The following is a 20,831-nucleotide window of genomic DNA, read 5'->3' as shown; positions in this document are numbered from 1 at the left end:
GGGAGATGCGCGAGAGCGGCACTTTCCTGCGGCAGCTCCTGAATAATTGAGAGCCAGGCAGGCAGGCGGCTCAACTGTCGCACGGCAGCTCTCTGGGTCGCCGGCTGCTCCGCCTGGACCAGGATGGGAGGAGGTTCCGACGGCTAGAGAGCCGCACCGAGGCTCGCCGGCAAAGAGGCGCGGGCGAGGGCGCTGCTCGCAAGGCAGTCCAGCCTGATTTCCCCGCTGCTCCCGCCGCCGCCGCGCCCGCCGCCTGTCGCCACCGGGCTGCGGGAGCCCCGGGACCAGCAGGGCTTCCTCTGCACCCGCGCACCATGGCCTTGACCGTGCACCTGAAGACGGCCACCGACCTGAGAGGCAAAGGGGACCGGATAGCCAAAGTGGCGTTCAGAGGTACGCAGCTCCGCGCTTTGTGCAGGGTGGCTTCTCTGTGATGCTGCGTGTTCGTGTCCCTGTGCGTCCGCCCGGGCACTGAAAAGTTCTCTGCAGAGGAGGCCCTCTTGGCCAGAACCCTGCAGTAGCAAGAGCACAGAGCCCGGGTCGGGGAGGCTCCCACATGTTCCGCGGCACCAACCTGGGAAACGGTGGGTTTTCCAGGCTGAGTCACACCATCATTTTGCCTGTGCGAAAGTTGGCTTGAGTTGGGGTTTTTTAAGGCAGATTCTGGTGTCTCGAGCTAGACTTGGCTGCAGGATTGCTACCGCGCGTGCTCTCAGCTTTCAGAAAAATGTTCCAAAGTGGCTCAAATGAATTGAGATGTGGGGGTGGGAAGAGTTTCTTAATGACTTCTTCAAAGAATTGTTATTGATTTATTAGAAGGGTTGCACACCAGGAACACATAGAACCCTTTGCAGGAGATTTTTAAGAAGCCAAGATACATACATAAGAGCACCAGCAAAGCCCTGCTGGATCAGACCCAGGGTCCATCTAGTCCAGTGTTCCGTTCACACAGTGGCCAACCAGGCCCCTTCCAGCCCTATGATTCTATGTCTACGTCTAAACCCACAAGCAGGGCAACAGCACCCTCCTGCCCATGTTCCAGAGCAACTGGTGTACATAGCCATACTGCTTCTGATGCTGGAGGTGTCACATGGCCATCAGGACTAGTAGCCATTGATAGCCTTCTCCTCCAGGGATTTGTCCAGCCCCCTTTTAAAGCCATCCAGCTTGGTGGCCCTCACTACATCCTGTGGTAGCGAATTCCATAGTTTGACTCGGTGCTGTGGGAAAAAGTCCTTCCTTTTACTTGTCCTGAATCCCCCACCAATCGGCCTCATGTTGTAGGACACATGCATGCACAGCTCTGTACTTCAGGGTCACTTCATGTGCTGCTGCCACATTTTGGTGGTGGGTGGTGGGTGGGGTGGGAGTTCCCCTCCATCCCTGTGTAGCTTGAGGCATGACAAGATTCCTACATGGGCATCCCCTTTGTGTCAGAAACAGCAAGCGAGAAACACCAGACGCTGCCTTACACAGAGTCAGACCACTGAGGTCTTTTTTGCTCAATAATGCCAACACTGATCTGCAGCCACTCTTGGCGGGTTTAGAGAGGGGTCTTTTCCAGCCAGATCTGGAAGTCCCACAGATCAAACCTAGGACCTCCTGCATGCAAAGCCGGTGCTCTACCACTGAGCCATGGCCCCTCCAATAAATATAGGAACACCGGAAGCTGCCTTATACTGACTCTCACCCTGGGTCCATCTAGCCGAGTATCGTTGACACTGACTGGCAGCAGCAGCTCTCCAGGCTTTCAGGCTGGGTTCTTTCCTAGCTGTACCTGGAGAAGCTGGGGATCAAACCTGGGACCTTCTGCAGGCCAAGCAGGGGATCTGCCACTGGTCCCTCCTGCAATGCAACCTGCGTGTGCATTTTGTCCCATGATTATCGTTTACACCCGGCTGCGCGCACATGGGTTGGGAAGGCACATTTTGCCACTGTTCCGCATCTTGTGTCCACTGCATGCAACAATCACCCTAGCTTTTATGTAGCAGTGCTGACTGAGAGTCCAAAGTACTCCACACATATAATCTCCGTCACCCTTACAACAACCCTGCAAGGCAGGTTAGGAGTATTAGCCTCATGTTGCTATGTTGTGGCAGGCGGGGTGCTGAGACCAAGAAAGGTTGGCTTGAGTAAGGCCATCCGGTGAGTCTGTGGCCGATGTGAGAACTGCACTGAGCATGCCTCAGCTCATGCTGCTCTGGAATGCCAGCTGCTGCTGGAGCTCACCAGCGCACAGAGCCAAGCCCACACACACGTGCTGTCAGTGGATGCAACAGCATACGAAGCCAGGTTGCATGCTGTCTCCAGCGCAAGCAATGCCATTCCCACACTGAAGAACCTCCCAGACTTAGCAACAGAAGGGGCTGAGGTTTGCATCTTCCTAAAATTATGTAATAGAGCAAAATAAAGCCCAGGCCCCACCCAATTAAAAGATCGCCTTGGCTTTTAGGTGACTGCACAAGTAACTTTCCCAAGCCTCACAGGGATTAAGGGGTAGAGCAAACTTTCCCCACCTGGTGTCCTTCAGATGTGTGGGACTAAAGTCCCAGCATCCAGTTGATCAAGCTGGCTGGGTCCTCATTTTACTGACCTCGGAAGGATGGAGGGCTGAGTCGACCTGAGCTGGCTACCCAGGACTCGGCTTCCGCTGGGATCGAACTCAGGTCGTGGGGAGAGTTTCGGTTGCAATACTGCCGCCTACCACTCTGCACCACACGAGGCTCTATGCATTATTAACAGCCCCACAAAAACAGTACTATTTGAACACCATTCTAGGGACAGGTCAACTGGCTGAGAAATTGTGTGGAAGGGCTAGCAAAAATCCCAGCTCAGATGAGCATGCTCTAAACATATCCCCTGTGGAATGGAATGGACAGTCTGCTTCAGAACAGAAACCCCAGCTGCTTTGGGGGTGAGTTTGTAGAGCCATTGCCCAACTGGCGCTGTTAAGAGCACTCCCTTGGCTGCATCACGCTGCACCAGAGATGCTGCCACGGGCAGCGCCCGTGCCTTCCCCGGCTGCCTGTCACAGCACAATCCTATGTACGTCTGCTCAGAAGTGAGACTTACTCCCAGGTAAGTGCGTATCGGATTGCAGTCTGGAGTGCTTCATATGTGTGAAGGTTAACAGGGAATATGAAGAGGGAGAGAGCTGTCTTTTACAGTGGAGCCTACGGATGCGGCACTAGAGGCTGGTGACTCCGATGCCAGTGGGGCGGTAAATCTGCTCCGGGTTTCAGTCAGGACTCTAATGGGGGTATCCAAGGTGGAAAGCATTTGAAACCTGGAGCGGATTCACCACCCCGTGGACATTAGAGACACCAGCCTCCACTGAGATTCAGCAAGCGTGGACTTTAGATGTGCTCTGAGCAATGATCACTGGAACTGGCAGCCCCCATGCCTTTCTGCAGCCTTCCCCAGCCTGGCGCCCTCCAGGTGTGTTGGACTGCAACTCCCAGAATCCCCCCGCCAGCCACAGGAGGGCACCAGGCTGGGGAATCTGCCCTGCTGGGTGGGCTTCCTAGGCGCATCCCTGCTAGAGGTGGACTAGACGGACCCACCTTGGTCTCTGACGCAGCCGGGCTTCTTCCCTTACGTCCTCCATTACCTTCTCATCAAATGAAACAGGGCATGAAGAGGAACAGGAGGGGCTGGGGTCCCAGAAGTGGCAGGGTGGTACCTGGCTAGTTTCCCTGTTGGGAACAGGTGGATGCCTCACGCCCCCGTTCTGGACTTCAGCCGGACTTCGGGTCAGCAAGCCAAAGCACGGATAAGGAGCAGAGAGGAAGCACCTGAAGGGCACAAGAGGAGAGCTCTGCTCAGGCCTCCGGTGCAGTTTGTGCTGGGGGGGAGGCCTCGGCCAACGTTGCTGGCCAGATAGCCTTCCCTCGGTTTGAAAATGTAGCAGCCCTTGCAAAAACAAACTGTACGGATTCCGGGGGCCAACTAGGGCTCTGTGTAAATGATAATAATGCAATAAAATGCCCAGCTTCACATACAGAAAGTCCCTTTTCACACAATACACAATGAGCCTCTGGAACTCGCTTGCCGTCAGAGTTTAAAAGAGGGCTGCAGTATCTTTTCAGGCCCGAGGGCCACACCTGGGGTATTCTGGGACTGGGAGCCACACATGCCCATGCATGTGCAAACACACGCATGTGCGTGCACACACATGTAATTCTTACCCATTGGGGCATTTTCCAACAAAGCGTACAAAGCACAGCTCAATTCTATGCATGTCTGCTCAGGAGCGAGTCCCAGTGCAACAGCTTTCAGTGGAGAGGGATAGATCTATCATGGCTACTGGTCTTGATGGTTCTATGGAACCTTCAGATTCAGCAGCAGTCTATCTCGGTTGCTGGGGAGGAGAAAACAACAGGAGAGGAATGTTGCCTTCCTGCCCTGTGTATGGTCTCCCTGGAGTCATCTGGCTGGTTGCCACAAGAAGGAGAGTGGAGACTTGGAGCCTGTTTACATGAGCGATTTACTCCAAACTGGCTGCGTGTGGAGGTCATTAGGGATAGAATCATAGAATCACAGGGCTGGAAGGGGCCTACAAGACCATCGAGTCCAACGCCCTGCTCAGTGCAGGGAGCCTGATTTATGACATCTTGGCCATCCCGCAGCCACCCCGGAGCTTATCAGGGAAAAAACGGATTTCCTGAGACTGCTTATAGTCCGATTCTTTTCCTCAAGTCGGGTTCTCCCCAGTATAGTTGCCATGTGCCCCAACCCCTGCACTGACCTCGGGTGTGCTCGCCCTGCCCAGGGGTGTGCCTTTCACCGTGACCCCAGTCAAGGGGTGTTTCCTGTGTGCTTCCCGTCCGTGCAAAAACCAATTAGTGTCTACTTAGAAGGAACTCCCATTGGGGTCAATGAGGCTTCTCCCCTGAATAGAGATCCTGCAGGTTAAATTGGGGGCTGGTTTCCATCTTTGTGTTTACTGATGTCTTTCCCACAACAAACCCATTAGTGTCTCCTCAGAAGTAACTTCCATTGTGCTGAATGAGGCTTGACCTCTAAATGCCCACATCAGCACTTACAGAGATCCCCCTCAACTGACATGGCACAGTTTAAAGCCCAGTTCCCTAAGTGCTGTAAAGGGTGCTCTTGAGGCTCCGATTCTCGATTCTCCGTTGTTTGCTGTATTGCCTTGGGAAGTAACTAATTCACAGCTTCGTTATACAGATCCTGTGCAGTATCAGTTTGGTTAGAAAGGGGGATGGACTCCCATCCCTGTGTTCTCCCCCCTCCCACTTTCCCAGCACAAGGATATATGTGTCTACTCAGAAGTAACACCCATTGTGTTCAATGAGGCTTGGGGCTCATTGGGAGGCTTGTCTTACAAATGCGCACAAGGGGAAGTAAGTACTTCACACGTTCCTTATGGAGCCTGGAAGCGGGGGGGGGGGAACCTCTCTTATTGGCTGAGCAGCCCCTGCCACTCAGATGACATTCACTCCAACCCCCCCAACCCCCCCTGGAAATAAGTTACGTGAAGCCACTTAGAATGGGGCGATGCCCACCCTCATGGAGCCCTGCCCGGGCCGAAAGCAACCCCCACAAAAATGCGGGTGAGCCACTCCTCCCTTCTCCTCCCGTTGTTGTGGAAACCTCCAGCAGGGCAGTTTTTATAGTCTGGTGCATCTTTTGCGATTATTGTAATTGGAATTGTTTTTAATGTTTTGTTTTTAATATTGTATTTTAAATGTGATTTTAATATTTATATGTGAAGCGCTTAGGAATTTTATTATATTTAGCGGTATATAAATACCACAATAAATAAAATAAAAGTTCTCTTGGAAACAGTCATATGTGTTAGCCTTCCCCTGTTACAGTTTAATCCTCTTTCTGTTGTTCAAACAGACATCATAACTCCCAGGCCCCGAAAGAACGTAAGAAGAGCCCTGCTGGATCAGACCATTCTGTTCACACAGTGGCCAACCAGCTGCCCATGGGAAGCCCACGAACAGGAGATGAGCCCAGTAGCACCCTCCTGCCCACGTTCCCCAGCATACTGCCTCTGATACCGGAGGTAGCATATAGCCATCAGGGCTAGTAACCATTTCCCTTCTCATTTTATGCCCCCCGTCTGTGCCTGCCTACACAGACCTCACTTCCGATCCCACGTGCCTATTGCTCCAGTGTTCTTATGAACTACCAGCCTCCTTTGTCTCCCTCTCAGCTCCTGTGAACAGAAGCATACACAAATTCTAATCCCAACTGGTGCAGCTGGACTGCTCTCCCTCTATTACAGGAAGGATGTATGGCTTTAAAAAAAAATTAAGCAGGCCTTTGAAACTGAGGACAGGTATGGGGAAATGTGTGGGGATATTTTCTCTGATATATATAAAAAATGTTATTGTGGTGTTTTTTTTAAAATGGCCATTATCAGTTCTGGCCACAAACCACTGGGACATTCTGCTGCACGAGTCTCATTGAGAGGAACGGGAGCTGGGCATCTCCTGCTCCTGTCAATGGGGCTGGCGCAGGCAGACTGTGCCCCCTGAAAGGCTGATTTCAGAGCAAATGAACCGTCACCTTCCTCCATCCGTGTTGCTGCGGTCAGGTTCTGTTGCTTTCCGCTTTGTAGTGTGGTGCACTAGTGGCTGCTTTTCTCAGAAGGTTCTAACTTCTTGCACATCATCTAGCCATGAGAGATGTTTCTGTAACACTCGCCATCCTTGCAAGAAAACTAAAGGGTTTTTGTGGCTGATCATAGCATCATCCAGGAAACACTGCCACTTTCTGGGGTGGGTAGGAATACTAGAAAGGCAATGGGAGACACAGCAGCATGAAATAATGTCCTTTAGCTTGTGGGATCTTCCTCCCCTTCTCAGCTATTAAAAGCGAGGGATGGCACTCTGCACAGGTTCAGAAGTATTCTTATGCCTTGGCACAGTTACCAGCTGAGCTTCACACTGAAAGTGGGTACATATCCACAGCAGAACAAACAAAGGCCTGCGCCAACTCACCCAGAAGGAAAAGTTAGATTTTTGGAAATGATTAACTTCCCTTGTTCTTTCTATCGTAAACAGAACATACTGCAATCGAACATGTAGGTTCCATATAGCCATCACAGAAATTGGGCCAAAACAGGGCCACTGAGAAACCAAGTGGACCAGTCCTTGAGTTATGGGAGGAAAGGTGTGGAATTTATGGCATTTACATGCCTTACCCCTTAATGAAATTTGCATATCCCACTTTTTGACTGCACCCAGTTTTAGCCAAATCCCACCACCCCCACGCATGCGCACGCACCGCCAGCACCATAGCCTTCTAAAAACTGTACATAAGGGGGCCAACACAAAAAGGTAAGGAGAGTCTATCTGGTGGACAAGAGTGTACATGTGTGTCTGCCAAAACCATATCTAGGCTGCCTTTACACTAAAGAAAACCCCCGCAGTCCTCTCATTCTGGAGGCTCTCCACATTTACAGTGGCTCCCAGACGGCAACCATGTGATCCCTGAGAGGGGAAGCATTTAATTTCCAAGGTTCTAGAACTCGACCAAACAGCGCCATCTAATGGCTGTTTTAATCGCATAACATTCCGAGTTGAAAAGCCAGTTCATTAGTTTTGGATCTATTTGAGATGAAATAACCAGGAAATGCCTCTGGATGTGCCCTGGAGGTTCACGGCATCATATAAAGGAGCCGCAAACTTCTGTGAGTGAGCAGTCTCAATAGCAAGCTAAAAGCTCTATGTGAAGGGGTCTAGTTTGATCCTTAAATGGTCATTTTAGTGGAGCTTCCACATGGTCTGTCTGAGAGTCTTGCTAAATATTACACTCATCAGGTGAGACCTTTGCCAGTTGAGAATTCTGAAGGGTCCCCCATCAACAGGCAGAAAACACTGGAAGGGACAGAAACATATTTCGCACTAACGAATGCACGCACACACACACACAGACACAGAGGCAAGGAGGAGCCACTGGTCATTTTTTCTCCATTCATCCCTTTTTAACCCCCCCACCCCTTATCTCTTTTCCTTAGCAGTTCATTTTCCCTAGGAAGTTAGGAGGGGTGGGGGGAACAGGGAATTTTTTTTCATATAGCCTAAAGATGAAGCATGTTTCCAGACAGAGAACATCTCTACACCAGCCTAAAATCCCACGTTTAAAACAGGGCTTTCTGCTTCTGTTTTAAATGCAGGATCACAACAGACTCCCTTTACATGTGCTTCCTTCCCCCCCTCCCTTTCCCTCCTCCTCCTCCTCCTCCTCCCCTTTATCTGAGTCTTCCACAGGTTTCATTGGTTTCGCTCCTCTTCTTGCAGCTTTTCCTTTTCACAGAGGGAACTCAAGCAGAACTCAAGCGGGGTTAATTTGATAGCTCCTTATCTCTGATCTATTCAAAAATGGAATAAAGGTAATTTAGTGCAGGAATTGCCCTGGAGGTTCACGAAGTCATCTAAAGGGCCTGCTAACCTCCGTGAGTGAGACATCTCAATAGCAGGATAAACGCTCCATACGAAGAAGCCCAGAGGGATCTGAACACTAACTATCAGAAGTCATTGTGCTATTATTCCATCTTTTCCTTCTTAATGGGTTTTCCGTGGTAAGGAAAAAGAAGGAAGAAGTGGTGGAAACACACAGGAGGGTTATGATGAGTGGAAGACATTGTCCTCTGGACCCCCTGCAAAAATCCTTGAATGAAGCAGGGGGATGGCACCATACAGAGCTCATCTGGAAGCACCCCCAAGTTTCGCTCTGTTTTTTCCTGCTACAAAATGCAGCCACAGAGGCAACTTTGCAGGTAGCTGCAGAGGGTTTTTAAAAATTGTATTTTAATGTGTTTCATTGTTTTACTATATTTTAAATTGTTTTGTAAACCACCTTGAGAACCATTTTGGGGTAGAAAGGTGGAGTATAAATCAAACAAACAAACAAAATAACTGAAGATGGGTGGTGGTGGGAGGTGGGGCTTCTTAAGTAATTTCCCCTCTAGCAATTTTCCCACTCAAGATCATCGTCTTCAAGCTGCTATTTTTCCAACAGAGGAAAAATAGGGTACTTTTTAGGGCTGTGGGGGAACGGCAGAGGAAATGGTCAAGAATGCACAGAGAGCGAGACAGACACTACACCAGTCTTCCGCTGCAGAGTGCAGCCTCCCCACAGTTGCGGGGGGAAACGTGGGGAAAAGCTGAACACAGCTGCACAATGTGTCTAGTTCAGCTCTAAGAAAAGGCATGAGCTGCACCAGGGAAGAAGAGCTGCACTCCAGGATGAGCATTTATGATGCCAATATTGTCCTGCCCCATTCTTGGAAGTTTACAGGGAGTCAGGCATCACTGTCTTCTACTTGTAACCCTCCTGTGTTTTCCCACAATAATAAAATATACCACAATAAGACAACAGACTACAAATGCAGATGAAACTGCAAACAGTAATACTCTTAGGGCGCAATCCATGGCTAGCTGGCAACTGCTAGGACTTGTAGGGCTTTTTTCGATTTAAGCATGCAATGTGCCCTTAGGGTAGTTCCAGATGGAGAGCTTCTAATGCTGCCAGTTGGAAGGCATTGTGCAGCTATTCCATCTTTTCTTCTGAATGGATTTTCTGTATTAAGGGAAAAAAAGATGGAGGAAGCAGTGGGAAAACACAGGATGATTACAGGTGAAAGATGATGTCTGGATCTCTCCACAAAATTATGTGAATGAGGCAGGGTGATATCAAGAGAAAAACCTTGTCTGCCACATCCCTAGCAGGACTGAAAATGCTTGGGTAAATCATGAAGTACAACATCATACAATGCAAACCAACAATATCATAACAGAAAAAAACCCAGCATTAAAACATTGCCGAAAAGGCCAAATCAGGAAAATGCTCATTGGAATAAAATTATTGAAAGGCAGCTAGTGATGGGGTCAAGTGCATCACCCTACACAACCTGGGTACCATAACTGAGCCCCCCCCCCCAATTCTCTCAGGCTCCTTTGCACAAGGGAACATGGAAGAGGAACAGAGTTCCTGGGTGGGTTCATGCAGAAATAGTGAAGTGGATGGAACTGTGTTTCACCCCGGAACTCTGAACCCAAGGGAATGGCTGGTGACCCAGCAGCCTGAAATGGTTGTGGAAGGCCTAGTAGGAAAAGGAAAGGTTCCTGCCTCCTGTGCAAGCACCGGGTCACTACTGACCCCTAGAGGGATGCTGCTTTTGCTGGCGTTTTCATGGCAGACTATAGCGGGGTGGTTTGCCATGGCCTTCCCCAGTCGTGACTACCTTTCCCCCAGCAAGCTGGGTACTCATTTTGCTGACCTCGGAAGGATGGAGGGCTGAGTTGCCCTGAGCTGGCTACCTGGGACCCAGCTTCCGCTGGGATCAAACTCAGGTCGTGGGGAGAGCTTCGGTTGCAATACTGCCACCTACCACTCTGCGCCACACGAGGCTCTTGGAAGGCCTAGTAGTCATCACCTAATATTCATGGATTGATTCATCAGTTAAAATCAAAGATCTGGAATAGAAGTGAGCAGTGAGGTGGCCAAGCTTGCTGATGGCACCAAATTATTTAGGGTGGTTAAAAGGGGGGGGGATTGTGAAGAGCTCCAACAGGATCTCTCCAGATGGACATCAAAATGGCAAATGTGATTCAATGTCAGCAAGTGTAAACTGATGCACATTCAGGCAAAACATCCCAAGTTTGCATATAAACTTATGGGATTGGAGCTAGCAGTGACTGGCCAAGAAAGAGATCTTGGGACTGTGGTGGACAGCTCGATTAAAACATTGACCCAGTGTGTGGCTGCTGTGAAAAACACAAACTCCGTGTTAGGCATAATTTGGAAAGGAATCTAAAATAAAATTGCCAAGATCATCCTGCCCTTATACAAATCTGTGGTGTGACCACACTTAGAATACTGTGCACAGTTCTGGCCACCACACCTACGAAAGGATATTGTAGATGTAGTGAAAATGGTGTTAAGAAACTGTTAAATCTGATGATGCTCAACTCATGGGTGGGACCTTGAGAAACAATCAAATGATTTCATAGAATCATAGAATAGTAGGGTTGGAAGGGACCTACAAGACCATCGAGTCCAACCCCCTGCTCACCGCAGGAATCCAAGTCAGAGCATCTCTGACAGATGGCTGTCCAGCTTCATATTGAATGCCTCCAGTGTGGGAGAGGAGAGCCCACCACCTCCCTAGGGAATGGGTTCCATTGTTGTATTGCTCTGACAGTCAGGAAGTTTCTCCTGATGTTCAGCTGGAATTTGGCCTCCTGTAACTTGAGCCCATTCTTCTGTGTCCTGCACTCTGGGATGATCGAGGAGAGATCCTGGCCTTCCTCTCTGCGATAACCTTTCAAGGACTTGAACAGCGCTATCAGATCTCCCCTCAGTCTTCTATTCTCAAGGCTAAACAGGCCCAGTTCTTTCAGTCTCTTCTCATAGGTCCTTGTTTCTGGTCCCCTGATCATCTTCGTTGCCCTCCTCTGAACCCTCTCCAGCTTGTCTGCGTCCTTCTTAAAGTGTGGTGCCCAGAACTGGACACAGTACTCAAGACGAGGCCTAACCAGAGCTGAGTAGAGGGTAACTAGTACTTCCCGGGATTTGCAAGCTATGCTTCTATTAATGCAGCCCAAAAGAGCATTGGCCTTTTTTGTAGCCACATCACGTTGGTTCATATTGTGCTTGTGATCTACAACAAGATCCTTCTCGCTTGTAGTCTTGTTGAGCCAAGTCTCGCCCATCTTGTAACTGTGCATTTGGTTTCTTTTTCCTAGGTGCAGAACGTGGCATTTATCCCTATTACATTTCATTCTGTTGTTCTCTGCCCAGCGCTCCAGCCTATCAAGATCACTCTGAATTTTGTTTCTGCCTTCCAGGGTATTAGCTATCCCACCCAATTTTGTGTCATCTGCAAATCTGATCAGCATTCCCTGCACCTCCTCTCCAAGTCATTCATAAAAACGTTGAAGAGCACTGGGCCCAGGACTGAGCCCGGCGGTACCCCTCTCGTTACCTCTCCCCAGTTTGAGAAGGTCCCATTGATCAGCACTCTTGGAGTCCGATCCTGTAGCCAATTTAAAATCTGTTAATCGCTGATCAGGATACTCAAGCAGTTTTGTGAATGTATAGGTAGGATCAGTATATCTAGTTCCCTGCATCACCGCCCCATATCTGCTTGTGCCATTGTTCATCATTCCAGTGTCTGCTCTGAAGTAAGGGGTTGCAGAAGGAGGGAATCTTCAATGGGGCTGAGAGCTGCTTGCAAGTGGATGAGTTTTGTTTGAATGTTATAGTAATATTTAGTACATACAACTTGGAATCTGACTTCAGTCTTCAAAGCTCCCCAGTGAAAAAGGCAATGGCTCCTGTCCTTGTCAGAGAGGGAGAAGGGAAGAGTCGCATTACGCCATGGCAGGGCCTGCATGGTGGAATCAGTTTTCCAAATTCCTGTTGCAGCTGTCCACAAGCTGCTGCCCTCCAGAATGTTGGAGTACAGCTCCCATCATCCCTAGCCAGCATGGTTATTGGGGATAATAGGAGTTGTGAGTCCACCCTGGGATCCACCCAGTTGGGGGAGGCAGGCCCACTGGTTCAGCAAAAACATTTCTCAGGAAACGGCAAGGCATGTCTCACAAAGCAGGGCTCTCACACAGACACACAACCCTTTTTACAAAGTGGAGTTCTCCTGTGATTGTGAATGTATAGCAAGGCTGCAGCTCATGATTTTGTGTGCTTATTTGGTTGGAATTCTAGCCCCCCACCCCTCCCCAAGGCTTGGAGACGGTAACAGTATTGAAATCAGCATTCAGTTACAAAATGAAACCAAAACACCCCATCAAATAAAGTACCTATTAAAATTAAACATCAGCATTAAAATGATTCTTTCCCTGGTTAACCCCCATAATTAAAGGCTTGGGATTGACCCCCTTGTCCTCTCATCCCCAACTGCAGTTAGGCTGCAGAACTGGCAACTGCTCACATTTTAGCTGCAGAAAATGTCAGCACTGGCTCACATTTGAGAATGCATCCAGCTGCCCTTTGCCTGTCAGACCGTTCCACTTGCAGACGTTTTGCCTGGAGGCAACATCTTTCATTCAGTTCTGTGTGTGCTCACACAAGTCTGCCCTGCGCAAGCAGCATTAAGGGAGTGGCTCAGGGTGGTGTCTAGGGCCGGCATGGTCAGGCACGTGCTGGGGGGCCACCCTCCAGCAGAGGGCCTCTTGACAAGAGCCCTCGGACCGGGTCTTCCTCTTCGCCTTAGCAACCTACTTGTTCACCTGCCCATCACACTGGCCCAGGCAACAATAGTGGCGTGAAGGGGGGACAGGAGATGCGCTGCCTCACACTCGTTGACTCCCTGCCTGGCAAGGGGGCGGGACTCCTCTTTCCCAGTCCGGCTGCCTGAGCTTCTTACACTGGAAATGCTGGTGCATTTCTTACGAGGAAGGACAGAGGCTTTTTCCAATAAAAGCATTAATCCCGTGGAACTCCCTGCCCAGAGCCAAAGGCTTTTGCCTAATTATACTGCTGTGATCCTTATGTCAACCCCGTATGGTTGGTCAGTATCATCATCATGGGTGGGAGTGTTTAAAAAAGGAAATCCTAAGGGCACAATTACAAACAATTCCAACAAGAAGAAAAGTGGAAGCCAACGGAAGAAGCCAATGTGGCTTCACAAAAAGCTCAGAGATGACCTGAAAACGAAAAAGCACACTTATAGGAAGTGGAAGGAAGGCCAAGCTACCAAGGAAGAGTACAGGCAGATAGCACAGAATTGCAGGGATAGAGTCAGGAAGGCTAAAGCTGAGAATGAGCTGAGGTTAGCGAGGGATGCTAAAAGCAACAAAAAGGCTTTCTTCAGATACGTGCATAGTAAAAGACAGAGGAAAGAAAGGGTGGTTCAACTACTAAATAAGGAGAGCAAAATGATAACAGGTGACATAGAAAAGGCAGAAGTGCTCAATTCCTACTGTGGCTCAGTCTTCTCCCGAAAGAGGGTCTATGACCCGCCTGGCAAAGGCGAAGGCCAGGCTGAAGGGGCAGGATTGCAGCTCGAGATCGATAGGCATACGGTCAAGGAACACCTAATGACTTTGAATGAGTTCAAATCTCCAGGGCCAGAAGTCTGCATCCTACCTAGAGTAATAAAGGAACTGGCAGAAGAACTCTCAAAACCACTGTCTATTCTCTTTGCGGAATCATGGAGGACAGGTGAAGTGCCAGATGACTGGAGGACGGCTAATGTTGTCCCTATCTTCAAAAAGGGCAAAAAGGAGGAACCTGGGAACTACAGACCAGTGAGTCTGACATCAATCCCTGGGAAAATTCTGGGGCAGATGATAAAGCAATCAGTTTGTAAGCACCTTGAAAACAATGCACTGATTACTTGAAGTCAGCATGGATTTGTCAAGAACAAATCCTGCCAGACCAATTTGATCTCATTTTTTGATCAGGTAACCTCCCTTGTGGACTGTGGGAATGCTATGGACATAATATATCTCGACTTCAGCAAAGCTTTCCACAAAGTGCCCCATGATCTCCTGTTGAGCAAACTAGCTCAAAGTGGGCTAGATGAAACAACAATCCGGTGGGTCCACAGTTGGCTACAGAATCGGACTTAAAGAGTGCTTATCAATGGGATCTTCTCAAACTGGGGAGAGGTAACGAGTGGGGTACCACAGGGGTCAGTCCTGGGCCCAGTGCTCTTCACATTTTTATTAATGACTTGGAGGAGGAGGTGCAGGGAATGCTTATCAAATTTGTGGATGATACAAAATTGGGCGGGATAGTTAATACTTTGGAAGACAGAAACAAAATTCAAAGTGATCTTGATAGGCCTGAGCACCGGGCAGAAAACAACTGAATGAAATGTAATAGGGATAAATGCCATGTTCTGCACCTAGGAAAAAGAAACCAAATGAACAGTTACAAGATGGGGGATGCTTGGCTCAACAAGACTACAAGCGAGAAGGATCTTGGAATTGTTGTAGATCACAAGCTGAATATGAGCCAACAGCGTGATGTGGCTGCAAAAAAGGCTAATGCTATTTTGGGCTGCATTAATTGAAGTATAGCTCCCAAATCCCATGAAGTACTGGTCCCCCTCTACTCAGCACTGGTTAGGCCTCATCTTGCGTACAGTGTCCGGTTCTGGGCACCACACTTTAAGAAGGATGCAGACAAGCTGGAGAGGGTTCAGAGGAGGGCAACGAAGATGATCAGGGGACTGGAAACAAAGCCCTATGCGGAGAGACTGAAAGAACTGGGCATGTTTTACCTTGAGAAGAGAAGACTGAGGGGAGATAGGATAGTGCTCTTCACGTCCTTGAAAGGCTGTCACAGGGAGGAAGGCCAGGATCTCTTCTCGATCGTCCCAGAATGCAGGACACAGAATAATGGGCTCAAGTTACAGGAAGCCAGATTCCGGCTGAACATCAGGAAAAACTTCCTGACTGTTAGAGCAATATGACAATGGAACCCATTCCCCAGGGAGGTGGTGGGCTCTCCCACCCTGGAGGTGTTCAAGACGAGGCTGGACAGCCACCTGTCAGGGATGCTCTGACTTGGGTTCCTGCACTGAGCAGGGGGTTGGACTCGATGGCCTCGTAGGCCCCTTCCAACCCTACTATTCTATGATTCTATCATCATCATCGTCGTCTTCTCTACATTGCAGCTGTGTCGGGAAGGGAAGAGGAGATGAGTGGGAGCAGCATGCCTAAGGCCACCAAGTAGAAGTTGTGCAATTTCAGCTGTGTAATGCACCAGGTTGGGAAGGCTGAACTGTCTGGTCCTGTAAGTGGATCATGCTCAGTTTCTGAGCTATGATGCTACAGCCGATTCTTGTGTAAAAGAGAAGCCCCTGCACCTTCTGCTCCCTCCTCACTTACTGAAGCACCTATATGGACAGTCCCCCCTCCCCAACCTGGTGCCCTCTGGATGTCTTGGACTACAACTCCCAGGATCACCCAGCCAGCATGACTGACTGGGGATGCTGGGAGTTACAGTCGAACACACCCAGAGGGTACCAGGTTGGGAAGGTTAAGCTGTCCTGTCCTGTATGCTGATCATGCAGGCCTGGCCAAAAGGACCCAGCCTATTGCCTGGTTTCATTCCATTTCTTACATTTCTATACCACCCAGCAGTCAAAACTATTGATAGATTCCCTTGTTGTCAGGCCCACTCCACTCCCTGGCAACTTACATCTTTTCAAAAAAGAGGAAATGCCTCACCAAAACAGAAGGTAAAGGGTGGCACAAATGTGCATATGCTAATGTATATGTCTAGATGCAAATCTGGAAACAGTTGCCATGATTTTAAACAGATATGCAGCACACCTCACCACTATAGTGGGGAAGACCCTGTGAGCAGGGAACGCCTGTGTGCCTGCTCAGTTTGCTGCGCTAACTTTTGATGGGCAACTTCAGGGCCCTGCCCGGCTCTCCTGCTTTATGGGTCTTTCTGTTTAAGCTGGGGCTGGACTTGGGCTTCCAACAGAGGATGGCTCTGTAAAGCAGGATCCATAACTGCCCTGTGACCAAAGCCTGTCCTGGTCTCTCCCCCCCCCCCTTTATTCTTGTGATCAGATCAGTGAGGGCAACAGCCACCATTCAAATTTTTCCCACAATGCCCCTGAAATAACATTGCCCCAGAGCACTGTGGGGTATTTCAGTGGTGGCCGCTGCTGAGCCCTGAACAGGGAGGTGCTGCTGCTAGGAAAGCCCACCAACATAGGAGGGGCCCCATCCATAAGCACTTTGCTGAGAGCCCCGTCATCCCTGAAACCGGCCCGGTCTGCTGAGGCCCTCCTGCTGCACTCCTGTCCCTCGCTCCTTTATTCCTCTTGCTCAGACTGGGGGCGGCTCAGCCAGGCTGGCCGTGCAGCCAGCCTTCACTCCCGGGGAGAGTCATCTATTTATAGCCCCTCTTACTCCTTTCACAGTTGCTCTAGGCTCATTTGCTGAGTTGGTTGCTACCCCTGTCTGTGCACTGCAAGCAGGCTGGGAAGCAGGGAACGGCTCCCCGGCTTCCCCAGGGCACTTCCCTACTCACTGGTTCAAGGTGCCACATGAAATATGGCATCTCTTTCTGACACTGCTGCAAGGACAGCAGGGGAGACGCTTGGCTGCTGGCCCAAGAGGCGCTACAGCGCATGACCTGGGAGAGGCATGGTCCAAGATCCTTCTGCAAGAGGATGCAGCTGCGCATGATCCAAGGGTCACATCTCAGCATCATCTGCAAAGGGTCCTGGGTCACTGCCCTCCAATCTGCCAGATGGAGAATCAGGATGTCAGTTTAGCAAATGAATGAATGACTCAATCAATCAATCCAAATACCTTTTAAAATATTTCTGCTGAAAGCCCCTGCTTGGGATGCATGCAACACTGGGTTGAACCAGGCTCCCTGGTTCAAACAAACAAAGTCCTGTGGCAGGCTAATTTATGCAGGAGGAGGAGGAGGAATAACTGAGAATACTGAAGATGATTTTTTTAAAAAAAATGTTAACCCATGAAGTTAACAGTGCATAGTTAACTTTTGGAATTTGCTGCCAGTAGATGTGGTCCAGCCCTGCTCAGTGGTGCTGGTCATAGCTTTGGCTGCAAAGCTATGCATAGCTTTGGAGCTGTGGTCCAACACATCTGTAGTGCACCAGGTTGGGGAAAGTTGCTTTTGTGGCATCTGGGATATGTTGTATCACAGACAATGACTCCACCCAGTCCAGGTACTCCAAGGGTGGCAAATCCCAGTCCCTGGTGTCCTTACAGCAACTGATGTCCACTCCCTGTGGCAACCCATCGCATCAACATTGAGTAGCTTTTGCATTCTTTTACCTGTGGGGTGCAATATGACTGAGCACCATCTGGAGAGAACCTCTGCAGACTGAAGACGTATTTGTTAACCTCCAACGGCAACAGGGCTGCTCCGCCTGAGGGGCTCCCGGGCTGCTCAGTTCAGTAGCAACAGCGGCTGCAAGGCCTCAGCCCTTCTAAATTTACCATCGCTCATTCCACTCCTGCATCTGCTGGGGCTGTTTGGAATTCAGCAGGCTATCCTCAAAGGCACTTGCCGTTCCTCTCAACTTTGTCCTGTGTGCATCTTTCAGCATGTTGTCCCTGCCCTCATGCAAGTCAACTGTGCTAGACTTTGCACGGGAACCCCTCACCCTTCCGCATGTACAGTTTTGACTTGATTTGATTGACTGTATATGCTGCTTTTCTGAACCCAGCCAAGGCCGTTTTGAAAAATTTCAGAGCATAAAAAACATAATAAAAAAATGTAGTAAAGCATTTAAAACAACCTTACAAAGCCCAAACAACCACGCGTTTTTCCAGCTCATTGCACAGAGGTCATACAGCATATTCCTCCCCACCCCCATTCTAATATCCTTCAGTTTACTGGATCAGACCATCCCAGGTGGCTGTACTGTGCAACCTAAGATGCACCTCCCATACTCCCTGGCAATGAATACGAACGAAGCTCCCTTCTGCTAAGTTGAACCACTGGTCTATGCAGCCCAGTTTTGTTTATGCTTGCTAGCAGAGTCTTTCCCAGGCCATTCATGGGCCAGTTACCAGACAGCATTTAAACTGGAGAGGCTGGGTACTGAACCTGGGACATTCTGCATGCAAAGGATGGATATACAGCGATACATGAATGTAGTAATAAGTAATTCACTTTCAAGGTTATAGAATGTTATTTGCATAAGGAAAGCCCCCCCCCCCAACTGCTACTCCTCTCTACCCCCACCCCTGTGTATCCCATGTGATGCAGTCATGTGGCGTCTGGCTTACAGGGATGCCCATGACCCAGTCAGCTGACTTCCAGGCTCTTCTGAGCTTGGCTGCTGGGGGTTGGCCCCCCTCAGTGAGGCGACGAGGGGGAGGGCAGTGAGGATGGTTCATGGGCTCCCATCTGAGGCCTTCCGTTGCACGGCCTGGGATGGGAGGAGGCCACGCTCGCAACCCAGGAGAGGGCTCAGACTTGCCTTCCATCCCATTGCTGGCGCATTCGCACACAAGGGTGGCCATTTACACATCCCCCCCCCCCCCAAGAGAAGGTGCATCACTAAAAAGAGAGAACTACAGAGGACAGAGATTTGCGTAACATTTACTTAATTTGGCAGGAGCAGCGGGGGCTGCACCCGGCGGTGGGGGGCAGGGGGGACACCTCTGCTCTGGTCTCCCTTCCTATGGTTCATTCTCTTTAAAATGGGTGTTGGACCAGGCAACCCTTCAAACAGAGGACTGTCCTCTGACAGTTGGCCACCTGGCCACCCTAAGAGTCCGGCAGTTGCTCCGTATGGCCCAGTTCTGTCTGCTCAGAGTGGCAGAGCCTCTCCAGGCACCTGCTACTGCCTGAGGTCCATTTAAGCAGAGACGTCCGAGACTGAACCCGAGACCTTCTGCAGGCAAAGCCGGTGCTGTACCGCTGGGCCACGGCCCCTGTGGGCTGAGGAGGAGCCCTGTCAGCCGGCGTTGCTCCTGTGCCTTCAGCAGAGGCTGTGACATGGAGAAATCAGTGGATGAAACTTGGACTGAAATATATATATATATATATATATATATATACACACACACACACATACACGCACGCACGCATACATACATGCACACACACACACAGAAACACACACATGATTTTTTTAGAGGCTGTTCTCAAGGAAAGACTCAAGGTGGCTTATGACAAGATTAAAAATACAAAATTTAAAACAACTAAAAACAATTATCCACTAATATCCCCTCCCCTCCCCACCCCCACCCCGGTAAAACAATGAAAACGTCAGTGACACCTAGAAACAATTCCACTGATGCATTAAAGAGCCCATCATATGCCATTCAATGCCTGGGAACAGAGGGCAGTCTTAACTTGCACTAATAGGATGACAAAGCCAGGCAGGCTTCACTGGGGAGTGCATTCCACAATTGGGGGGCCGCCACCAAGAAGGCCTCTTTGCCATCTTCTGAACCTCTCTATAGGAGGCAAAAAAGCAAACGTTTGGCAATTTTGGCACTGCAGAGCACTGAAAAGATCACATTTAGCTTCTTCTCAAATTTGATGTGTTGGGCAGTCTGCAGATTCCCCTGCCCCACCACCCCAGTGCCCTGCAGATCCCACAATGCCCTGTGAGGTGAAAATGCCCTCTGGACCTCCTAAAGTTGCCCATACCTAATTGACGTTATAGAAATGATGTGTAACTGTGCCTATGGCAGCCAGCCTACTCCAACCTGGTGCCCTCCGGATGTTTTGAACTATGACTCCCAGAGTTCCTGACCATTGGCCATGCTGGCTAGGGCTGATGGCAGCTGAAGTCCAAAATATCTGGAGGGCAGCAGCTTGGGAATGGCTGTTACAGCATATAGCCATCCCTTTAGCATATTGTCACCTGCCAAACTGTATCGCCTGCCATTAGCGGAGATGGTCCCAGCACTGGCAATGTACTCAAAACCAGCTAGATCCGTAGGAAGCAGCTGGAAAATCAGCTTGGGAGGCTGAGCTCACCAAAATCCTCATTTGAACCAGCCCTCTGACTCCTCCAGAAAGAGGCTCACAACAGTGGAGGTGGATGTACTTAGTGCAAGGGTGTTGGACCTCTTTGGACCAAATGGACCAAATTCCATTTTGGAGATCTTGGGGGCCGCATTCCAATGGTGGGCGGGGCCAAAGGCAAAAAAAGGTGGCGGGGGGTGGGGATACCAGCATATTTAAGCTTAACGTTCTTACTTCCAGCAACTAAGGCTTAGGAGAGAAATTTCAGCCTTTTAGAATGGGTGGAACAACTGCGTAAAACCCAGGAAACCATGGAGTGATAAGCACCTGCGGGAAAGGGAACCCCCGATGGCCAAATTAGGACCTCAGGCAAGCCGGATTTGGCCCGCAGG

General features: G+C 49.7%; 1 protein-coding gene across 1 annotated transcript in view; it reads left to right on the top strand.

Annotated features, from left to right (window-relative positions):
• The first annotated feature begins 314 nt into the window (after positions 1 to 314).
• The window catches only part of OTOF (otoferlin), a 167,086-nt gene continuing 146,569 nt past the window's right edge, over positions 315 to 20,831 (top strand). The window contains exon 1 of the mRNA XM_084833256.1: positions 315 to 393. Within this exon, the coding sequence (XP_084689382.1) occupies positions 315 to 393 (79 nt within the window). The remainder of the gene's footprint in view (positions 394 to 20,831) is intronic.

Source organism: Heloderma suspectum, chromosome 1, assembly GCF_057233095.1.
Source record: "Heloderma suspectum isolate Gila_16-S chromosome 1, 16-S_ref, whole genome shotgun sequence".
Taxonomy (NCBI): domain Eukaryota; kingdom Metazoa; phylum Chordata; class Lepidosauria; order Squamata; family Helodermatidae; genus Heloderma; species Heloderma suspectum.
The sequence above is the reverse complement of the archived record's forward strand: the minus strand, read 5'-3'. Positions and strand labels throughout refer to the sequence as shown.